We start from the raw sequence: 17,326 nt of genomic DNA on the forward strand, positions 1-17,326 counted from the left end.
TTTCATGGTCAAATCTCTAACCAGTGTCTCTCTTGAATTTCTAAAATTCATTGTGATGAGAATCAACGTTTGGTCCATTTCAACGGGTATGCACAAAGTTTGCCAAAGCTAATATGGCTTGGCAGAAAAATCCATGTTGCATATATTATGAAGGCACATAGAGGATATATATAAACAGGGTTTTCATAATCACAAGAAAAAGGAATTAATCATATGAGTATCTTTATATGAAGGCAAGGAGGAAAACAGTTTAATGGAAGCCTAGGCAAATGTGCTTATGATTTAAAACAAACTTATTTACTCAGGAAAAATATATTTCTCACCTCACCTGCTAAAGTCTTAGGAAAGTTTAACCTTGATAATCTCCTAATACCAGAACTTATGTTTTTTCTTTGAACCTCATTCCCTCTCATATTGTAGTAATGGAATGAATGAATGAATAGCAAGTAAGGAGTGGAGCACAGTAAGCTCTGAGAACTTACCGCCTTCCATTCCACGTATTACCTTTATAAGAACATTGGTATGTAACTAAGTCACGTCATCTATAAAATTAAGGTAATAATAATCATATCTCCCTAATAAAATGACTTGGATGATTAAGTGGAATATAGCAAATGCTCAACAAATGTTTTCTATGATAACCAACTTGGCTAGGATAGGTGGAGGAATAGAAATACAGTAACTAATTGTGAAATCATAATGTCTATTTATGGAACATCAACACCAAATTAAAAAATGTGGAAGACCACCATGATAGTGTAACCAAAGCTTTTAGACAGATCAAAGCAAAGTTGAAGTCTCAGAGACTACTGTGTTTATTTGCGAACTGCATTATCAGAATGCTTAGTTGGTGCAATGAATACCACAATTCTTCCAATTCACATAAACTGCTAGACCACAGCAACTCAATACAATTCATTCACTCTCAGCAGAAGCTTATCCACTGTGCCAGTATTCATCTTTGCTGGCAAACCATGCTTTAGCGTTCCAGACAAATTGGAGCTAGGCAAGGTTGAAGAATATTCTGCTTTCTTTTCCATTCAGAGAGGTTCTGAGTCTTCAGAAAAGAGTGAGGCATGTGAGTGTGAAAGGGCCGAGGCATGAAATTTGGAAGTTATCACAAGTGCAAAAGGAAAACCAGGGGATTGGAAGCACAAGGGTGATATAATCTAATCTCTACCTAAATGATCACTCTGACTATGAGGGAAGCTAATGGGATGTGCTGGGAGAAGAATGTCACCAAGACCTGCCGGAGGTTGTTAAAGTCCTCCAGGAGACAGCATCATAGGCTGAACAATCATGTTCTAGTAAAGATCATAGATAGAAGTGGCCATATATGGGATGTATTTTGAAAGTAAAGACAATTATATCTACTAATGGGTACAGCCTGGAGGGAGTGAGGATTTTGGAACCACTGCGTAAACCCCTGTCAGAGACTGAGAAAATGTTGGGATGTGTTATGAGAGATGATTTCTAAGATTTCGCATGTTGAAGACCCGCCCTTCAGGATCTGAATATGAACATCCAGAGCAGAAGGCAAGTGAAGTGCTGAGGGCTGCCATTCACCTCTAGGTGCCCCAGCCCCCACAAGCAGTCCAGTCCTGCTTCTCCCTTCCACCCACCCTCACTCACAAACAGTGTCCCTTTCAGCTCTTCCATCACCTCTCTATTTGACATATCTGGTGAGTGCATAGCTGATATTTATGCATTTCTAATACACTAAACTCTTTTACTGATTGCTGACACTGGAAAAGGTAAGAGAAGGGACATTTTCCAGTGTCAGCAAGTGACCTTTAGGGGCATTACCTGTTCTTTTCCTGTACTCTCCTGCCAAGGAGAAACCTTTCTTGCACCAGGCCTGAAGCATGCTCAGCTGCCCACATCATCAGGCAAAATCTGGCTGGCACTCCTCTTTGTTCCTTTTCTCTGACCTTCCTTTGTGTCATGATGGTTGACCTGAAGTCGCCTAGGCAGAACGGCTCATCTCCAGAACCCATGGAAAGCAATATCTGGTGAAACCAGAGACAATAATCCCAGTAACACAGTGAGACCTGGTGGGCTCAAGCAACTATGCTCTGCCTATGATAAAACTCACAAAGCCCAACTAGAACGGATCCACTTCCTACAGTGCCAGAGAAGAATTGCCAATTAAGAATGTAATCCCTCTTCAGATATGTCTATATTTATTCCAGGGAAAAAACCAATCTGCCTGGCTCCCTTACAAGAACAACACTGTCTGCTGCAAAAGCAGCTCTATTAGGAAGCCTTCCTGTATTATTATCTGCAACTCTTCAGAAGGGCTGGACCAGATCCTCCTATGCACAGCAGAGGATCCACGCAGGCACACCTGTCTAAGGGCTTGTCTTTATGATTTCCTTTCAAATGGCCTCCCAGCCATGCCTCCAACTAAGCTATCCTCAACCCAAAAGTAACCATGCACAAAAAGCAAAAAATTAGCCAGGTCTGAAATGGTTGCTGGCAACTGGTGATACTGACTAGTATATTTTATGAATTGATGAACAGGGAAATTCTAAGCATTATGGAGCAATCCGAGCTGAGAAGAGAGCTACCAATCCAGGACACTGAAAGGACTTTTGGAAACTTAATAGTTTATTGTCCAACTGTACGGACAAAAGTGAAAATAAAGGTAGTGAGGAGTACCATACACCATCACTTAGAAGATTACAGGACATCTTTCAAAAGTCATGTGGGGGAAAGAACATAACAGATGTAGGAAGAAAACTATACATGGCAAAGCAGACTCATTAAATATCAACAAATAATTGCCAGAAATAAAGTGAGAAAGAATGAATATTAAAATATTATAGAAAACATCATCTGTGTGAAATGACACTGTGATGAAACAGGTGATGTAAATACTGAGTGAAAAACAGAAGCCCAGTCACTGCAGTTGAGGCTTGGATAAGCATATCAAATAATCTTTGTTGAATGTGAAATTATGGTCACTTAATTATCAGTGGTGGGGAACGCAATATTTCTCAGGGTAAGTAAAGCAGAGGATGAATTCTGTAGAATATTCTGGAGAAAGTGGAGGTCTTAGCTATATGACATCACGTGGCTAACTGAGGGTAACACATGTTCAGGTTTAGAAATTCCTTGGTGGTTTCTGTGTTCAGTTTTGCTTTAATAATCCCTAAAGATATTTATAAAATACAACTGTTTAGCTTTCCTGTGTTGTACAGAACCAAGGCTTGCCTGAGTGGATCAAGATCCACAGAAGCCTGGACAATTCCTGTAACTTGAGAAGGCTGCGGAGCAGTTTTCTGTCTTCTGTGTGTGCCCGGGCGTGTGCTGTGTCCACACATCTCACAGATGAGCAAAGACCATCTCTACTACATGAAAAATGTAGCTGAATGTGAAAATATCCATTCACACACGTCATGAGAGATGGAAATAGGCTATAAAATGAGTCAGAGACATTGACTATCTTCACTGTTAGCTGTAGGATTGCTGCCTATCACCCCCAACACACACACACACACACACACACACACACACACACACAGAAAGGAAAAGCACAGTGGGAAGCAGAATAGCGGTCTACCAAACAGATTAAAAACCAAATGATGTCTAAAGTTCAATTCTGACACTGTTGATTGATTGCTTGGACACAGTTCGGTCAAAACCTTTGTCCAAGTTATACTTGTACGTTTTAGAAATTTAATTAAAATAGCATTCTACCCAACCCTTCCTGCTGGGCTAGAATCCCAAAAGAAGTGAGGGTTACACTTGACCTGAAGTAAGCAAAGCAGAACCCAGTCTCTGAGGTGATGAAGCCCACCCTGCAGGGAGCTCAAATGTGCCATTGTTCTGCTTGTCTTTATAAAGGGAGCTGCCATGTTTCTCTCGCATAAAGCTGGGAGCAACACCAGAGCCTCCTGCAAGATGCTTGTGATTCTGCTGTCAGTGGCCCTGCTGGCCGTGAGCTCAGCTCAGAGCTTATATGAAGGTAAGACAAATTGGGGCAAGATCTTGTGACTCTGATTGGCGTTTAGGGGCTCACACTATAGAGGAGGAGGACAGTGGAGAGAAGAGAGGAGGATGAGGAAACAGATGGCACTGCAGAGGTCTCATGCCAAGGATTAGAAGACCTGTTGTGCTCTCATTCCTCAGCAAGGCCTCCTAATTTATTTATTGCACAGCTAGAACCCAATAAATAATTTGTACCAGGGGAATGAGAGAGAGATTTGCTTTTATAGAGACATGGAGCTGCTGCAAAGGATGCAGTGGAGAATGCAAGACAGATTCAGGGAGATCCAGCTGTGAAGATCCTGTACTGATCTCATTAGACAGGGATGATGCTGGCCTTGCTACATTGGATTGGCATTGACGAAGGAGATAAACACACATCAGAGCTACTGCAGAGACAGAGAATTGGGTGAAAACCTTGTTTCTCTCTACAAAGAGAGAGAGAGAGAATAATCAGAGTGAAACTGTCATTTTTCTCTCCCCTATGTTAGTATTTCAATGTGCTGGGAATGGCGTGTGTAGGATTGTATGTATCCAAATGGTTTTTCCTGGTGGCCCTTATTGAGAAAGCTTGCAAACATCAGCAACATGTTTACAGAAGAGGGCAGAAGAATCCCGAAGTATGACATTGAAATACTCAGGGCAGTTGAACCAAATAAGCACTAAGGCTTGAGGAATCATAGGGAGGACAAACGGGGGCCCTTGTATGTTGAGTTCCTGGTTGAGGCTCAGCATAGTAACAACCTTGCTTCTCCTCACATCTTCCTCCACTTCCAGTAGCATCACAGACAGTGGCTGATGGGGTCACTTAGGGGATGCACAGGGTGTGATCAGGAGTCCCTTTTCCTCATGGAACACTATGAGCCCTGAAAGATTCACGAAGTAACTCTTCCCATCATCCTGTACTTCTTTTCTAGATGACAACCAGGAAGACGTTCCCTCCCTAATATCAGGTAAATCCCAATAACTTCTCAGTAAACTTTGTCTCCAATTTTTTTTCCTGAAAAAAATTGTCTTCTTATCATCATTTTCTTCTCAGGAATTGGCTAATATTAGTGCCCCCAGAGATAGAAACAGTTTTCTCCCAACCTTGATTCTGCGGACCATGAGCAAAGGCATTTGATTTTTCATCACCCTCATGTGAATTAAGAGGAGTTCTAATCAGGAAGCCTTGGAAAGGTGGGAGGCTGACAGTTCAGAGGCAGGTCCGGGAGACACGGGTTGTGTGGTGAACACAGAGAGGTTTGAAGGCAGGAGCTTCTTCCAGCACTGAGCTCAGCTCTTCTGGTTTCAACTCACACAGATGCAGGGGACTCTTATCAGAGCCCAGATGAGGAGAGTCAGAAACCACCTCTTGGAGAAGACCCACCTGCTGGTGATGAAAACCAGGATGATGGTCCTCAGCAGGGACCACCCCCACAAGGAGGCCGCCACCACCATGGTCCACCACCTCCTCCAGGAAAGCCACAAGGACCACACCCACAGGGAGGCCACCACCACCACGGTCCACCACCTCCTCCAGGAAAGCCACAAGGAGGCCACCACCACCATGGTCCACCACCTCCTCCAGGAAAGCCACAAGGAGGCCACCACCACCATGGTCCACCACCTCCCCCAGGAAAGCCACAAGGACCACCCCCACAAGGAGGCCACCACCACCACGGTCCACCACCTCCCCCAGGAAAGCCACAAGGACCACCCCCACAACAGGGGCAGCCTCCCCAGTAATCTAGGATTCAATGACAGGTATGATTCCAGTTTAAACTCCATCAAAGGCCCCAACTACTACAGTTCTCCAGCTTCATTGTGCCAACGAATCCACTGAAAGCCTATTAATATTGCCTTGTCCAGGAACACATTTCTAAAGAATTTTGTTCAGGTAGTCTGGGGTAGGGTAGCAAGACCTTGTTTTTAAACAATTGCTTGAAGGCAGTTCTGATTTTGAGAATCACTGTCTTTAAATTACCTCTCCTATGAATGGTTGACAATGAGAACGTAGAACCATGTCCTCCCTCTGGCGCTCCGTCTTCTTTCCTCAAACTCAAAAGACCTCCCATTTATTTAAAGTTCTCGCCTGAACACTCCTTGCTCAGTCCTGCCTCACACCAGCCTTTCAAGTCCAGTATTCCTGCTAAGTGGTCCTTGGTCTTTCAGGTGTTAAATGGTGTATCATTTTAAAAATACTTTCTTTTAAATTAGTACATAATTAAGCTAACAAAAAAATTTTACTGAATAGAAATGTATGGAGCTAAATAGCAACAGCATAACTCATAATTCCTTCCCTCTCCCCTTTTCCAAAGCATCACTATGTACACTTTGGAACTTCTTTTTTGAAATATTTATTGCTAAATAAATATATATAATGCTTGTGTTTCCAAAACTGATACCACACCGTATATGCAGATCTGAATGCTACTCATTGAATAAACGTATTTCTTAGAAACCTTCTACATGAGTTCGAAAAGATATATAGATCTCTTCGGTGATTTTGGTTTGTTTTTACAAGTGTATACTATTCTATTTTTTAGCTGTGCCATGATTTCTTTAACCAGTGCATGTCACTGGACATGGAGGCTGGTTTCACGCTCTCACTATTACAGGATATGTGTCCATGCCCATATTTGCGAAAATAACCGTGAACATGTCCAACAGCAAGAAATCATAAACAACTTAACAAAATCTTTTCAATTCCTTATATAAGCAACTCTTTAGAACACATTACATGCAACGGCATAAAAAGAGTGAACAAAGATGACATTACAAAAGAGGAGGGAGGTAGAGGGGATAGAGGACAAGAGGATGGGCTGGCATCTCCCTCACTGCAGTAACACCAGTGAGGGATTAGACATTTCCTGCCATGTCAAGTCTTGTCTATAATCTTCCTTGTTTTCTTGTTTCAGGAAATGAGTAAGAAGGCAACAGTGTTGCAAATGCCATGAAACACAATATGATCATGCTCTAACTTCAATATACCAATAAAATAATCAGCTTGCAATTCCGATTTTGGTGTCTCTTCCTGAGTGTTTGTGAGTCTGGAATCTGAGCGCTATGAACATGTTATAAGGACATCCAGGACCCCTTCTCCTTGATATTTTCAGCAAGCTTCTCTCCTCCTTGGTCCTAATTAAGCCAGCCACCTGGGGAAAGAGTTCACTGTTTCTGTCTCTGTCCTCTACAGCTCACATTTAAATTTAAAATTATTTTTTCAGTTCATTTACTGATATTCTAGTAATCTTAAGAAAATGAGAAAAACATAACAAATGCAAGGAAGTCCCAGAAGCTGAGACAAAGTTTTATCAAGTTCCAATGTAACTGGCTTTGTTTCTAGGGAAATGTATGCTGTTTTATGCCTGTACTCCCCAGAAGCCGCTCTACCCATTTTCCCTAGCTTTATCTTTGATCAGTTCTGTCCCAGCCTGTGATTGTCACCATTCTTCAAGAAAACCTGAATGGATTTTATCAAGGAGACAGCAGGATTTTAAGGGGCTAAGAATTTGGAATCTCTCAGATTTCAGTTTGTACTTAACTGTTTTCCTTGCTATTATTGCTTTGGACCCATAGAAAGTGACAGAAATTTCAGAACTTCAGTTTCCTCTTCTGAAGGGAGAATAATCAAAATGACTATCTTAAAGGATGAAGACTAAGGATGTAATATAAATAAAGATTTATAAGATTGGCACGTCAGCCTCCCAGTAAAAATTTTGGGAAAGAACAGCTGACATTAATTTGTGAGGCATTAAAAGCTTCAAACGAAAAAATCTTAAAATTGCTTTAACAAAGATCTAATTACAGTTGTCTCTGGCTTTGTTTTTTTTTTCTCAGGCTTTCAAACAAAATAATAATTTGTTCTATTAATATATTTTTAGCACGTTACTTCTAACTAGCCTAGTTTCGCTCTTGTTACCCAGGCTGAAGTGCAATGGCGCGATCTCGGCTCACCGCAACCTCCGCCTCCTGGGTTCAGGCAATTCTCCTGCCTCAGCCTCCCGAGTAGCTGGGATTACAGGCACGCGCCACCATGCCCAGCTAATTTTTTGTATTTTTAGTAGAGAAGGGTTTCACCATGTTGACCGGGATGGTCTCGATCTCCCGACCTCATGATTCACCCGCCTCGGCCTCCCAAAGTGCTGGGATTACAGGCTTGAGCCACCGCGCCCGGTCTCAAGTTTCTTTTAGTCTTATAACAGACTAGTAACTTATTAGTTAATATATTAAAATATGGCCAGCATCATGTCAATGTTAACTTGCCACCAAAATTAAAGTATCTAGTATGAGAAAACAGAAAAGAACCTAGCTAATAAGAGATGGAAAATCTATTTTTTTAAAAAAAAAGTAAAAGATGCATACTTCTTGTAATTCCATTTTTAAAAGTATCAGAAAACAATGCTAACTACTGAATGAGAAGGGAAATTTAATTATTGATGTGTGAATTTTTGAAAGAATAAGATAACATTATGTGAAAGTCCTCTGATGTAAAATTTCAGTGACATTGATATTACTTTACCTAATATGTTATTAGATGTCGCTCAAGAAGTTGAGGAAAGGGTGAATATCAAATAACCTAATGTAAATGGAGGAATTAACAGGAAACTCTGTAAGCGGCTCTCATGTAATCACCAATGTCAGTGAGCACAGAACATTTTCATGTCGAATTTGGAGCTGAGTAACAAAAGGGAATTCTAATTTCATTTTTTTCTGAGTTATAAAACAGGTTAACATGTTTCAGAATTTATTCTGTGAGGCTCATTAATCAAAATATAGAGACCTGCAAAGATATTCCTTTAAAACAATTCTCAGAAGCATATAAACAAGTCAATGTTTGCTGAAAATAATCCACCATGTTTAAAGAGAATGGTAAAAGTGGTTCGGTGTTAGAATATTGCACCTGTCTCAGCTGATAGCATACGGGATTTCACTAAGAAGTTCAAAACAATCAGAACAGAATAATCTCATTACAACCACCAGAAAGTTGACCCAGCACCAACAAGTTGCCCAGAGAACTGGGCAGCTTGAGCATTTGTTTCCGGAATCTTAACGTCTATGCTCTATGCGATTATTTCGATCAGCACAAACCTGATGAAACATCTCCCATTTTAACAAAGGTCTTCCTACAGCTGTAAATACTTCTTTACTATCACATTGTTTGCCATCCTTATTGCAAAAGTTCTTGACACATTATATAGCTTGCATTCTCTCACCTCCAATTGGTCCTCCGCACTCATTACAGAGGCTTTCATACTTTGTACTCCAATTTTGTGACAGTCATCTTCGACCTTCGTTCCAGTCAATCCAGGAGTCCATTTTCAGTGTTGCATCTCATTTGACCTCTGAGTAATGTAACACTGTTGAACACATCCTTCTTCTTGGAACACTTTATCAGCATCTCTAAGGGTCTCTCACTGTCTCATAGGGCTTCTCCTACCTCTACCGCCTCCCACCTGTAGCTGCAAGCTCTTTGTCTTTCAACTCTATTTCTTCTGGGTAAATGACATTTATATTAATCTATGTGATAAGCTGATTGTGAGTCATTCGTGACTATTCCTCATTCATCACATAGTCAAACACACTATGCTACCATTTTTTTTTTTTTTGAGACGGAGTTTCGCTCTTGTTACCCAGACTGGAGTGCAATGGCGCGATCTCAGCTCACTGCAACCTCCACCTCCTGGGTTCAGGCAATTCTCCTGCCTCAGCCTCCTGAGTAACTGGGATTACAGGCACACGCCACCGTGCCAAGCTAATTTTTTGTAATTTTTTTTAGTAGAGACGGGGTTTCACCATGTTGACCAGGATGGTCTCGATCTGCCGACCTCGTGATCCACCCGCCTTGGCCTCCCAAAGTGCTGGGAGACTATGCTACCATTTTAAAGCTCAACCTGCAAAATACATTTCTACTGCAGCCATTTATTCACTGCAATCATCACTGTCATTTAAGCAAGCCTGATTTCTACCTTACCCAAACAGCAAATCTACTGTTACCCAGCAATCAATTCCCCACTGTACCTATCCAATAATCATATTACATATGCATATTTTCCAGTTAATTTTCACTTCTTTTACACCATAAGAACAAAATCCTAATTTTGAGTGTGGTCATGTTCCTTTGTATGAAGCCCAATTTTCTCTGAACTTATTGACTGCTCTATACCTAATTGACTCTTCTATGGCCACAGGATCTTTCTCTTCCTCTTTCTCTCCTTCTCATTCTTCCCCTTCTCTTTTATTTTTGGAAAGTATGCTTAGATTTGCCGTCTATTCAAATGGGACCTAATGAAACTCCACAGCTTCTGCACCGCAAAAGAAACAGTCACTAGAGTGGATCGGCAACCAACAGAATGGGAAAAAATTTTCACAGTCTACCCATCTGACAAAGGGCTGATATCCAGAATTTACAAAGAACTCAAACGGATTTACAGGAAAAAAACAAACAAGCCCATTCAAAAGTGGGCAAAGGATATGAACGACACTTTACGAAAGAAGAGATATATGAGGCCAACAATCATATGAAAAAATGCTCATCGTCACTGGTCATCAGAGAGATGCAAATCAAAACCACATTGAGATACCATCTTACGCCAGTTAGAATGGCGATCATTAAAAAATCTGGAGACAACAGATGCTGGAGAGGGTGTGGAGAAAAAGGAACAGTTTTACACTGTTGGTGGGAGTGTAAATTAGTCCAACCATTGTGGAAGACAGTGTGGCGATTCCTCAAGGCCTTAGAAATAGAAATTCCATTTGACCCAGCAATCCCATTACTGGGTGTATATCCAAAAGACTATAAATCGTTCTACTATAAGGACACATGTACACGAATGTTCATTGCAGCACTGTTTACAATAGCAAAGACCTGGAATCAACCAAAATGCCCATTGATAATAGACTGGATTGGAAAAATGTGGCACATATACACCATGGAATATTATGCAGCAATCAGAAATGATGAGCTTGTGTTGTTTGTAGGGACATGGATGAATCTGGAGAACATCATCCTCAGCAAACTGACACAAGAACAGAAAATGAAACACTGCATATTTTCACTCATAGGCGGGTGATGAAAAATGAGAACACATGGACACAGAAAGGGGAGTACTAAACAGTGGGGTCTATTGGGGGGAAAAGGGGAGGGCCAGTGGGAGGGGGAGGTGGGGAGGGATAGCCTGGGGAGAAATGCCAAATGTGGGTGAAGGGGAGAAGAAAAGCAAAGCACACTGCCATGTGTGTATCTATGCAACTGTCTTGCATGCTCTGATCATGTACCCCAAAACCTAAAATCCAATAAAAAATTAAAAAAAAAAAAGTTTTGCTGTCTATTTATTTTTAAATTTTATATGTATAAATATATGTGGTGTAATGGTAATTGTGTTGCATGCGTAGATTGCATACTGAGTAATTCAGGGATTTAGGGTAGCCATAACCAGAATAACATACAGTGTATCTATTAATTAATGTCTCACCCTTTACCTCTCTCCCACCCCTTCACCCTTCCAAGTCTTCATTAACTGTCATTTCACTCTCTACACCTATGTAGATGCATTCGTTTTTGTTAACACCACACTTATGAGTAAGAACACATTATATTTGACTTTCTGTGCCTGACCTGTTTCACTTAACACATTATCTGTCATACCCAGTTCGAGTCATGTTGCTGCAAAATGTGTGATTTTATTTTTTTCTTTGGCAGAGTAGTATTGTCTTTTTTTGTGTGTGGCGTGTTTATGTGTGTCTGTGTGTGTGTGTATCACAATTTCTTTATCCACAAATCTATTGATGGATAAATACTTAGATTGAAGCCCTATCTTAACTATTGTGAAGGTTGTTGCCATAAACAGAAGTGCAGATATACTTTTCATATACTGATCTCCTTTCTTTTGGGTATATATCTAGTCATAAGATTGCTTGATTTAGTGTAGTTCTAGTTTGAGTTCTCTGAGAAATACAGTTTTTCATAGAGATTATAATCATTTACATTTTATTAAGGGATTTAATAGTTCTCCTTAGTCCACATCCTCACCCACACCTATTTTTTTTTTTTTTGAGACAGAATCTCGCTCTATTGCAGGCCCCAGGCTAAAGTGCAGTGGCGCATTCTTGGCTCACTGCAACCTCCGCTTCCTGGGTTCAAGCAATTCTCCTGCCTCAGCCTTCCAAGTAGCTAGGACTATAGATGCGCGGCACCATGCCCAGCTAATTTATTTTATTATTATTATTTTTTTAGTCGAGATGGGGTTTCACCATGTTGACCAGGATGGTCTCCATGTCTTGACTTGGTGATTCACCTGCCTTGGCCTCCCAAAGTGCTGGGATTTCAGGCGTGAGCCACGGTGCACGGCCTCCATTTTATTTTATTTTTTTATCACAGCCATTCTGACTGAGGTAAGGTGATATCTCATTTTGGTTTTGATTCTTATTTCTCTGATGATTAGTGATACAGAGCATTTTTCACATACTGTTGGTCATTTGTATGTCTTCTTTGAAAAGATGTCCATTTCTGTTCTTTGTCCACTTTATCTTGTTGAGTTATTTAAGTTTCTTATATATTTGGGATATTATTCCCTGTTGATGCACAGTTTGCAGATATTTTCTTTCATTCTGTAGATGGTCTGTTGACTCTGTTTTTTTTTTTTTTTTCCTGTTTTGAAGCTTTTTAGTTTCAGCTCCATTATCTATTTTTGGTTTACTTTTCTGCACTTTTGAGGTTTGCCGACTGAATTGGACCAAATAGGACTCTGTGTAGACAGATTTGTCCAAACTGCTCAACTTCACTCCCTACCAGCCCTGTGTTCAGTGGAGGCATTACTGGGATCTGCTAAGGATTTTTCTGTTAGTCTAAAATCAGAAGTGAGGCAAGGGGGAGCACAATTTACCAGTAGGCTCTGTAGGAGCTTAGCCAGATTAGTCCTGGGTCCCAACCCAGCTTCTGATCCGCTGCTCCAGAAATAGCCCTGTGCCTCCCTGTCCTCCCACATGTTTTCAGGGTTAGAATTGTGCAGGGAAACACGGGCTCCTTTAGTCCCTAGGCAAGGTTACAAGGGCAATCTCCAAGCAACAGTCTGCAGGACCTAGGTGAAAATGTGATCTGAACCTAGAGACCAGCTTGCTTCATAACATGTGACTACTCAGAGATAAATCATGACCAGAATGACTCTTGCAATCACATACAGAGTTTCCTATGTGATAAGAATAAATGACCTGATCTAACCAAGCCTATCTTTAGTTTGATCCACCAACTTACTGTTTATTATATTAATTTTCTTTCTGGGTCACAACTTTCATTGTCTTAATTTTTTAAGTAATTTTTTTTGAGACAAAGTCTGGCTCTGTTGCCCAGATGGGAGTGGCACAAACATGGCTCACTGTAGCCTACACCTCCGGAGCTTAAGGAATCCTCCTGTCTCAGACTCCCATGTAGCTAGGACTAAAGGTGCATGTCACTATTTGTTTGACATTTTTAAAGACAAGGTGTCACTATGTTGCTCAAGCTTGTCTTGAATGCCTTAACTCAAGTGATCTCCCCATCTCAGGCTCCCAAGGTGCTGGGATTACAAGTATGAGCCACTAAATAAATAATTTTTAATAAATCTTGCTATCAGCTGAATACCCCTACTTTAATTTTCTTTTTCGATAATTGTCTGATCTTTTTTTGAATATTTAATTTTTATTTGTCATTTAGAATTATCTTGCCAACCTTGAAAATAAATTTTTTTTTAAGATTCTGGTTAGAATTTCACTGAATATGTGAATTAATTCGAACATAATCAAAGATAGAAAATTAACTTTTGCATATCAAAATAGTTAAATCCTTCAGTAAAGTATTATAGTTATGCAATTTTACAAAATATAACATCATGAAACACTTTTGTGAGACTTAGTCATAATTAGTTTATGGTTCTTATTCGTAATAAAAAAGGATTTTTTTAAAAATTATACCTTTTAATGGACTACTGCTGGTGAACAGGGGTAATTTAACCCCAAACAAATTGATATTGTCTCTTGCAAACTTGTCAAATATGTTTTATTTTAAAAGTTTTCCCATTTTTTTTTATTACGCTTTAAGTTCTGGGATACATAGGCAGAACATGCAGGTTTGTTACATAGGTGTACACATGCTATGGTGGTTTGCTGCACCCATCAAACCATCATCTACATTAGATATTTCACTTATGCTATCCCTCCCCCAACCCCTAACCTCCCAACAGCCCTCCATGTGTGATGTTCCTTTCCTCTTCTCACTGTTCAATTCCCACTTATGAGCGAGAACATGCAGTGTTTGGTTTTCTGTTCCTGTGTTAGTTTGCTGAGAATGATGGCTTCCAGCTTCATTCATGTTTGGGCAAAGGACATGAACTCATCCTTTTAATGGTTGCATAGTATTCCATGGTGTATATGTGCCACATTTTCTTTATCCAGTCTCTCACAGATGGGCATTTGGGTTGGTTCCAAGTCTTTGCTATTGTGAATAGTGCTGCAATAAACATATGTGTGCATGTGTCTGTATAAAAGAATGATTTATAATCCTTTAGGTATATACCCAGTAATGGGATTTCTAGGTCAAAAGCCATTTCTGGTTCTAGATCCTTGAGGAATTCACCACACTATCTTCCACAATGGTTGAATTAATTTACACTCACACCAACAATATAAAAGCATTCCTATTTCTCCACATCCTCTCCAGCATCTGTTGTCTCCAGATTTTTTAATGATCGCCATTCTAACTGGCATGATATGGTATCTCAATGTGGTTTTGATTTGCATCTCTCTTATGACCAGTGATGATGAGAATTTTTTCATATGTTTGTTGGCCTCATGTATGTCTTCTTTTGTAAAGTGTCTGTTCATATCCTTTGCCCATTTTTGAATGAGCTTGTTTGTTTTTTTCCTGTAAATCTTTTTGAGGTCTTTGTAAATTCTGGATATCAGCCCTTTGTCAGATGGGTAAACTGCAAAAATTTTTTCCCATTCTGTTGGTTACCGATTCACTCTAGTGACTGTTTCTTTTGCCATGCAGAAGCTGTGGAGTTTCATTAGGTCCCATTTGTCTATTTTGGCTTTTGTTGCCAATGCTTTTGGTGTTTTGTTCATGAAGTTCTTGCCTACTCCTATGTCCTGGATGGTTTTGCCTAGATTTTCTTCTAGGGTTTTTATGGTGCCAGGTCTTATGTTTAAGTCTTTAATCCATCTGGAGTTAATTTTAGTGTAAGGTGTCAGGAAGGGGTCCAGTTTCTGCTTTCTGCACATGGCTAACCAGTTTTCCCAACACCATTTATTAAACAGGGAATCCTTTCCCCATTGCTTGTTTTTGTCAGGTTTATCAAAGATTGTATGGTTCTAGATATGTTGTGTTGCCTCTGATGCCTCTGTTCTGTTCCATTGGTCAATATTTCTGTTTTGGTACCAGTACCATGCTGTTTTGATTACTGTAGCCTTGTAGTATAGTTTGAAATCCGGTAGCATGATGCCCCCCGCTGTGTTCTTTTTGCTTAGAATTGACTTGGCTATGCGGGCTCTCTTTTGGTTCCATATGAAGTTCATGGTGGTTTTTTCCAGTTCTGTGAAGAAAGTCAATGGTAGCTTGATGGGGATAGCGTTGATTCTGTAAATTACTTTGGGCAGTATAGCCATTTTCACGATATTAATTCTTCCTAACCATGAACATGGAATGTTTCTCCATCTGTTTGTGTCCTCTCTGATTTCGTTGAGCAGTGGTTTGTAGTTCTCCTTGAAGAGGTCCCTTACGTTCCTTGTGAGTTGTATTCCAAGGTATTTTATTCTTTTTGTAGCAATTGTGAATGGCAGTTCATTCTCGATTTGGCTTTCGTTAAGTCTGCTATTGGTGTAGACAAATGCTTGTGATTTTTGCACATTGATTTTATATCCTGAGACTTTGCTGAAGTTGCTTATCAGTTTCAGGAGTTTTTGGGCTGAGGAGATAGGGTCTTCTAGGTATACTATTATGTTGTCTGCAAATAGAGACAATTTGGCTTCCATCTTTCCTATTTGAATGCCCTTTATTTCTTTTTCTTGCTTGATTGCTCTGGCTAGAACTTCCAGTACTATATTGAATAGGAGTGGTGAGAGAGGGCATTCTTATCTAGTGCCGGATTTCAAAGGGAATGCTTCCAGTTTTTGCCCATTCAGTATGATATTGGCTGTTGGTTTGTGGTAAATAGCTTTTATTACTTTGAGATACGTTCCATCGATACCGAGTTTATTGAGGGTTTTTAGCATAAAGGGCTGTTGAATTTTGTCAAATGCCTTCTCTGCATCAATTGAGATAATCATGTGGTTTTTGTTTTTGGTTCTGTTTATGTGGTGAATTACGTTGATAGACTTGCGTATGTTGAACCAGCCTTGCATCCCCGGGATGAATCCTACTTGATCATGATGAATAAGTTTTTTGATTTGCTGTTGCAATCGGCTTGCCAATATTTTATTGAAGATTTTTGCATCTATGTTCATCATGGATATTGGCCTGAAGTTTTCTTTTCTTGATGGGTCTCTGCCGGGTTTTGGTATCAGGATGATGTTGGTCTCATAAAATGATTTGGGAAGGGTTCCCTCTTTTTGGATTATTTGGAATCGTTTCAGAAGGAATGGTACCAGCTCCTTTTTGTGTGTCTGGTAGAATTCTGCTGTGAACCCGTCTGGATCTGGGCTTTTATTTGTGGTAGGCTCTTAATTGCTGCCTCGACTTCTGACCTTGTTATTGGTCTATTCATAGTTTCAGCTTCCTCCTGGTTTAGGCTTGGGAGGGCACAGGTGTCCAGGAATTTATCCATTTCTTCCAGGTTTACTAGTTTATGTGCATAGAGTTGTTTGTAGTATTCTCTGATGATGGTTTGAATTTTTGTGGACTCTGTGGTGATTTCCCCTTTATCATTTTTTATTGCATCTATTTGGTTGTTCTCTCTTTTCTTTTTTATCGATCTGGCTAGTGGTTTGTCTATTTTGTTGATCTTTTCAAAAAACGAGCTCTTGGATATATTGATTTTTTGAAGGGTTTTTCATGTCTCTGTCTCCTTCAGTTCAGCTCTGATCTTAGTTATTTCTTGTCTTCTGCTGGGTTTTGAGTTTTTTTGATCTTGCTCCTCTAGCTCTTTCAATTTTGACGATAGGGTGTCAATTTTGGATCTCTCCATTCTCCTTATATGGGCACTTATTGCTATATATTTTCCTCTAGAGGCTGCTTTAAATGTGTCCCAGAGATTCTGGCATGTTGTGTCTTCATTCTCATTGGTTTCGAAGAACTTCTTTATTTCTGCCTTCATTTCATTGTTTATCCAGTCAACATTCAAGAGCCAGTTGTTCAGTTTCCATGAAGCTGTGCGGTTCTTGG

At 40.1% G+C, this 17,326-nt stretch overlaps 1 protein-coding gene across 1 annotated transcript; it reads left to right on the top strand.

The window, feature by feature from the left end:
- The first annotated feature begins 3,843 nt into the window (after positions 1 to 3,843).
- Positions 3,844 to 6,990, top strand: LOC108593079 (uncharacterized). Its single transcript, XM_054239241.2, has 4 exons — positions 3,844 to 3,970; positions 4,908 to 4,943; positions 5,294 to 5,736; positions 6,891 to 6,990. Exons 1-3 carry the CDS (start codon positions 3,859 to 3,861, stop codon positions 5,716 to 5,718), a joined length of 573 nt encoding a protein of 190 aa, XP_054095216.1. The 5' UTR covers positions 3,844 to 3,858; the 3' UTR covers positions 5,719 to 5,736; positions 6,891 to 6,990.
- The last annotated feature ends 10,336 nt before the right edge of the window (positions 6,991 to 17,326 follow it).

This window comes from Callithrix jacchus, chromosome 9 (genome assembly GCF_049354715.1).
Source record: "Callithrix jacchus isolate 240 chromosome 9, calJac240_pri, whole genome shotgun sequence".
NCBI classification, from domain to species: domain Eukaryota; kingdom Metazoa; phylum Chordata; class Mammalia; order Primates; family Cebidae; genus Callithrix; species Callithrix jacchus.

Excerpts from the sequence above, each read along its gene's own strand:
- LOC108593079 (XM_054239241.2), top strand. The coding sequence starts at position 3,859 with ATGTTTCTCTCGCATAAAGCTGGGAGCAACACCAGAGCCTCCTGCAAG. Across the intron at positions 3,971-4,907 it reads AGCTCAGAGCTTATATGAAG|ATGACAACCAGGAAGACGTT; the intron begins GTAAGACAAATT and ends CTTCTTTTCTAG. Across the intron at positions 4,944-5,293 it reads CGTTCCCTCCCTAATATCAG|ATGCAGGGGACTCTTATCAG; the intron begins GTAAATCCCAAT and ends CAACTCACACAG.